This window comes from Callorhinus ursinus, unplaced genomic scaffold, assembly GCF_003265705.2.
Source record: "Callorhinus ursinus isolate GAN/ISIS: 27379988/994484 unplaced genomic scaffold, GSC_fseal_2.0 scaffold6, whole genome shotgun sequence".
Lineage (NCBI taxonomy): Eukaryota > Metazoa > Chordata > Mammalia > Carnivora > Otariidae > Callorhinus > Callorhinus ursinus.
The window spans coordinates 8895501-8902402 of NW_027397068.1; the positions used below are offsets into that span (position 1 = coordinate 8895501).

Here is a 6902-nt window from a genome sequence, read left to right on the forward strand (position 1 = left end):
AATCATACTACCTCCTAAGGAGTTGGTAGTGATTATAAAAATATGCATTATTTTCTTAAGAAGATAAAGGAACCCAAGACAATTGGAGGTGCATCATTTCCTGAGTATGGCTACATCTTTGTCCCCTTCACAGTCGCCAGTGTAATCCTTTAAATTGCTCAAAGAATTCTACTTCCCTGGTGCCCCCTGACCCCACGGACTCCCTCTTCCATTATGGCTTTCCTGCTTCCTCTTTTACATTTCACTCACTCCAGAAATGCTCTGGGTGCCAATATAAAGGATACGGAGTGTAGCAGTGAAGAAAACTGCAAATAGTCCAGTTTAAAAAGACAGTCTCTCATCTTAAAAAGAAAACAATTGCACTACTGGGTATTTACCACAAAAGATACAAATGTAGGGATCCGAAGGGGTACATGCACCCCAATGTTTATAGCAGCAATGTCCACAATAGCCAAACTGTGGAAAGAGCCAAGATGTCCATCGACAGATGAATGGGTAAAGAAGAGGTGGTATATATACACAATGGAATATTATGCAGCCATCAAAAGGAATGAGATCTTGCCATTTGCAACGACGTGGATGGAACTGGAGGGTGTTATGCTGAGTGAAATAAGTCAATCAGAGAAAGACATGTATCCTATGACCTCACTGATATGAGGAATTCTTAATCTCAGGAAACAAACTGAGGGTTGCTGGAGTGGTGGGGGGTGGGAGGGATGGGGTGGCTGGGTGATAGACATTGGGGAGGGTATGTGCTACGGTGAGTGCTGTGAATTGTGCAAGACTGTTGAATCACAGATCTGTACCTCTGAAACAAATAATGCAATATATGTTAAGAAAAAAAAGAAGAAGATAGTAGGAGGGGAAGAATGAAGGGGAGTAAATCGGAGGGGGAGACGAACCACGAGAGACGACGGACTCTGAAAAACAAACTGAGGGTTCTAGAGGGGGGGGGATGGGTTAGCCTGGTGATGGGTATTAAAGAGGGCACGTTCTGCGTGGAGCACTGGGTGTTATGCACAATGAATCATGGAACACTACATCAAAAACTAATGATGTAATGTATGGTGATTAACATAATGATAAAAAAATAATAAAATAAAATAGTATTTCAAAAAAAAAAAACCTTGATCCCACATCTCCCTTCACAGCTACCTTATTTCTCTGCTCCCCTCTTCACCCAAACTCTTGAAATACTTGTTCTTATTCAGTGCCTCTATTTCCTTTCTTCTCATTCTTTCTTGAAACCACCACATTCAGCCTTCGATCTCCACCATGGCACCAAACAGGTCTTGTGAAGGTCATTGGTGTCATCCACATTACTCAGCCCAACAGTCAAGTCCTCATAGCCCACTGCCTGTCAGCAGCACTTACACAGCTGATCACTCTTACTTCATACACTTCTTCACCTGGTCTTGGGATGGAATTATCTCTCATCATTCTCCTCCACCTGAATAGCTGTTTTTCTCTGCCTTACTTCTTCCTCCTTTTCTTCCTGATCTTTGATTAGTGAAGACCTCCAGGACCCAGTTCTCAGACTTGTTCAATCTATAATTGCTCCCCAGGTCATCTCACCCAGCTATTCAAAAGATTATGTTCCATGTGCTGTTATGAAACACACTTCAAGATATATTTTTAAGTGAAAAAAGATCAAAGGTGGCAAGCTGGATGTGTGCAGGAATTTGGAGTGACTGACAACACAGGGATACAAAACTTAACTCCTATTCTGAAAGGCTTGGGCACAAAATAAACCAGGAAGACACATTGAAGAGCTGACAATGTAGCCCCAACCAGTAATGTTTTTGCTAATTTAGCTGGAGGCAGTTAAAAAGATGAATCAGACATGCATCCCATCCTCCAGAAATATATAGTTAGCTGTGGGGGGAGGGGGTGAAAAATAAATAGGGACAAAATAAGGAAGAAAATAGTGTCACCAGAGAAATGAGAATTAGGATGTATCAGAGCTCCAAAATAGAGCAGCTTTTAAAAGCTTGCTGAAGCTGAATTATTTCATTTTTTTACTTCATGTTTTTAAAATAACATTTCCTAATTTCCTCTATTATCAAACTAAAACTTCTAAAGTTTTCTGTCTCTTATCCACGCTACTCTCTATATTCTCAATCTTCCAATCAGAGTGGAAAAGCTTTTTTATTTAGAACTACTCTTCTCGGGCGCCTAGGTAGCTCAGCTGGTTAAGCATCAGATTCTTGATCTCAGCTCAGGTCTTGATCTGTGAGTTCCAGTCCCACATTGGGCTCCACATTGGACTCCACACTGGGCATGGGGCCTACTTTTTAAAAAAAAGAAAAAAAAAAGAACTACTCTTCCAACAAACCTCAAGAACCCAAGAAAAACATAACTTAGGATTAATGTTTGTAGGGAAAAAAAAAAACTTTATTTCATGTAATTAAGGAGAAAGGGGTCAAAATAGAGAAATAAACATGTTGGCCACAGGGAGAAATGTAGAGAGGTTGCCCCAAGCTGATAGATGGCTCAGGTTCTACCTAGGTCTCTAATTCCAAAGCCCATACACTTTCAATGTTACAGCCTGTCTCAGATATAAATGCAAGTTTAAATTGACTATAAAAGAAGCAAAAATAACCAGGGGAAAAGAAACATTTAATTTACAAGAAAGAATGTATTGTTGGTGGAGTAAGTCCCCTAGAAGAAGTAGGGAAACAGGAATTTCAAGAGGGTACATCTACAGAAATGCGATAAAAGCACAATGAAAACAGAGAGGCAAAATGACTCTCATTTCACTGCAGAAAGATAAAGACCTTTTTAAAAACAATTTAAAATTTAAAAAACCCATTTTTTTTGTCTTTAGTGAAATTATTTTCTTTTACTTTCTATATCTAAAGAATAAATGGTAACCATCTCCCAGTCTTCTTGATTTTTGCCCAATGGGCAGAAGAAATTACATCCAGAGCTAGAGAGATCTCACACTGGCTGGAGATTTTTATTCCTGCCCCCTGACTTCCAGTCCCCAGTCCACCCAAAGACTCTCACCCACTCCATTCTCCATTTCATACATGCCTCACTTGCTGCTGCCCTCATTAAAGAATGTCTGTTAAACCTAAGCCACATCAATCTCTGTCCCTTCTTATAACTGCCAAAATGCCAGTTGTCTTTGAAGTTTTCCTGGACCTAATCCAACAGAGATGAATCAGAGGATTTGATCAATATTCTGACCAGCAGCCATTGGTTGTGAATATTCCTATGTGGATTTTGATTGTCTTGTTTTCATGAATACATATTCATATTTGAGTTTACAGTAGTACCCCCCCTTATCCACAGGAGATGCATTCCAAGACTGAATACCTGAAACCACAGATAGTACCGAACCCTATATGTACTATGTTTTTTCCTATACTTACAAACCTATGATAAAGTTTATCAGTTAGGTACAATAAAAGATTTTTAAAAACTAATTAAAAAATAGAACAATTATAACAGTATACTATAGGGGCATCTGGGTGGCTCAGTCGGTTAAGCGTCTGCCTTCCACTCAGGTCATGATCCCAGGGTCCTGGGATGGAGCCCAGAGTCAGGCTGCCCGCTCAGCAAGGGAGTCGGCTTCTGCCTCTCCCTCTGCCCCTCCCCCCCACTCGTGCTCAGTCTCTTGCTTTCTCTCTCCCAAATAAATAAATATCTTTAAAAAAAAACTGTATACTATAATAAACATTAGGTGAATGGGGTCTCTCAAAATATCTCATTGTGCTGTACTCAACTTTCTTGTGATGATGTGAGATGATAAAATGTTTATGTGATGAGATGAAGTGAGGTGAATGATGCAGGTCTTGTGACGTAGTGTTAGGCTACTATTGACCTTCTGAGGATTCATCAGAAAGAGGATCATTGGCTTGCAGACCATGGTAACTGAAAGTGCAGAAAACGAAACTACAGGTAAGGGGGACTGTCGTATCTTTTTTTTTAATTCCTTACAACTATGCATTCAATAAATGTCACTATCTCACTGATTGCCCAGTTTAATCACAGCTATCCAGAAGACAGACAGATCATAGATGGTAGGTAAATAGGTAGATAGAAAGACAGATAGATGATAGATGATAGATAGATAGATGATAGATAAAGATAGAAATTGAAAGAATACAAATGTTAACCAAAACTAAACACATTTTTTTTTTAATGTGGAGTTCTTTGAGCTTGGTGATGATGCTGTTTCACAGTCAATTTACTGCATTACTCTGAGAACAATTTGCCATAAACATCAAAGTCATGTTATATGCTTTTTTTTCTCTCTTTTCTCCAAAGAAATGCACAGTGGGATATATAAAATGTCAGAAATAATTAGACAAAATCACACAATTTCATTGTGACACTAAAATATCTTTGGAGTTGAGCACTTGCTTATGAAACTTTAAAAACTGCTTTGAAGTCTGCTTATTATAAACATTATAATATTTTTCTTTAATGTCCCAGAATTTCTAAAGTATGATACAAGGTGAATATGTGTTTCAAAATAAAAAATAATTTATGTATAAATGTATATATATATTAATAAATATAAATAAGAAAATAATTCAGGTGGCAAGATAGACTTTAAAGTTGGTAATATTTTCATGAGGAAGAGTTGGGGAACTTAACTTTTTAAAAAGTATCTTTTTGGTAGCTACACGTGTAGTTAGCACAGCATAAGGATTAGACTTGTAAGTCACTATGTTGTGTACCTGAAATTAATGTAACATTGTGTCAACTATATATCAATTTTTAAAAAATATCTTTTGAAGAATCATGTAAAAGTGAACTTTGTACCCAGAGATAAAAAAGAAAATTATATCAAAACTGTGTAAAGAATTTCTGAGTACTGAAATACGATAACATTTTCTAGGGGGAAAAATATGACTTTTCATTCATTAACCAGTAGCATACTATCTTCCAGGAACCCTCAGAAGAAAAGCTCTGGTGCTTCCTTTTACCCATACAAAATGGAACATAAGAAACTACATAGCTGAAGAAACTACAGTCTTCTTATAAATGAGAGGCATTGAAGTCTAAGTAAATTTCCTGCTGAGGGAAAATAACCAGCAGCTTTTCCACAGTGTAGACTGAAACAGGGAAAACATGAATATCACTAACTGTACCACAGAAGCCAGTGTGGCTGCAAGACCCAAGACCATCACTGAGAAGATGCTCATTTCCATGACTCTGGTGATCATCACCACTCTGACCATGTTGCTGAACTTGGCCGTGATCATGGCCATCTGTACCACCAAGAAGCTCCACCAGCCTGCCAACTACTTGATCTGTTCCCTGGCTGTGACAGATCTCCTGGTGGCAGTGCTCGTCATGCCACTGAGCATCATGTATATTGTCATGGACAGCTGGAAACTAGGGTACTTTATCTGCGAGGTGTGGCTGAGTGTGGACATGACCTGCTGCACCTGCTCCATCCTCCATCTCTGTGTGATTGCCCTAGACAGGTACTGGGCCATCACCAACGCTATTGAATATGCCAGGAAGAGGACTGCCAAAAGGGCTGGGCTGATGATCCTCACTGTCTGGACCATCTCCATCTTCATCTCCATGCCCCCTCTGTTCTGGAGGAGCCACCGCCAACTCAGCCCACCTCCTAGTCAGTGCACTATCCAGCATGACCATGTCATCTACACCATTTACTCCACACTTGGGGCATTTTATATCCCCTTGACTTTGATACTTATTCTGTATTACCGGATTTACCATGCAGCCAAGAGCCTTTATCAGAAAAGAGGATCTAGCCGGCACTTGAGCAACAGAAGCACGGATAGCCAAAATTCTTTTGCGAGTTGTAAACTTACACAAACTTTCTGTGTGTCTGATTTCTCCACCTCAGACCCTACCACAGAGTTTGAAAAGATCCACTCCTCTATCAGGATCCCTTCCTTCGATAATGATCTAGATCACCCAGGAGAACGTCAGCAGATCTCTAGTACCAGGGAACGTAAGGCAGCACGCATCCTAGGACTGATTTTGGGGGCATTCATTTTGTCGTGGCTGCCATTTTTCATCAAAGAGTTAATTGTTGGTCTGAGCATCTACACGGTGTCCTCTGAAGTGGCTGATTTTTTGACGTGGCTTGGTTATGTTAATTCTCTGATCAACCCTCTGCTCTACACGAGTTTTAATGAAGACTTTAAGCTGGCTTTTAAAAAGCTAATTAAGTGCCGAGAACATACTTAGATTGCAAAAAGCCAAAAGGCATTGTTTTTACCAGCCTTGTGAGCGGACAGAGGAAAGGGGTTCAACTTAATAATTCTTGAACATAGTTGGTTCAGAAAAGTTTGTAAGGTAGTGTGGTCTTTTTGTTTGTTCATTTGTTCCGTTTGGTTTGAGGTTTGTTATCTGGTGTGCCGTTTTCTACCTCCGGTTTTATTTGTGGTACATGATTTCAAATAAACATCCAACAAAGACAGAAATTTCATAGATGTAATAATAAGGCAAAATAGTAACTACTTTTTTTTAGCCATTTCAGTTAATCCTGCAATTAAAGAATGCCAAAATAAATCTTTATTTGCAGAAGTTCTTATTACTTATGAATCAAATACCTGATAACTTGCCCTCGTGTGGCATTAAATCTGAGGTCATGGCTCCATATGCGTGCAAATTTTAGTGGGAATTGCATGACTACATAAAGCATTAATAAAAAAAAAAAGTGGTACACTGTCATCCGCTTGCAGACCTGAGCTAAAATCATTTACTGTGACAACATAGCCCACTCCTTTTAGGCACAAATAGTACAGCTGACATGTCCTTTATCATTCATGATAAATATGCTTCTTCATTCTCTAAAGAACCCGGAATGAATACTCCAGCACTTTCCTAGGTCTTTGACTATGAATATGAAACATAAACAAATTCAAGATAATCTAAATCTCCTTTGGTCCATGTGTTGCTGTATT

At 39.1% G+C, this 6902-nt stretch overlaps 1 protein-coding gene across 1 annotated transcript; it reads left to right on the top strand.

Moving 5' to 3' along the window:
• The first annotated feature begins 5085 nt into the window (after positions 1 to 5085).
• On the top strand, positions 5086 to 6490 carry HTR1E (5-hydroxytryptamine receptor 1E). Its single transcript, XM_025860026.2, has one exon. The coding sequence runs from the start codon at positions 5086 to 5088 to the stop codon at positions 6181 to 6183; it is 1098 nt and encodes a 365-aa protein (XP_025715811.1). The 3' UTR covers positions 6184 to 6490.
• Positions 6491 to 6902: the final 412 nt, after the last annotated feature.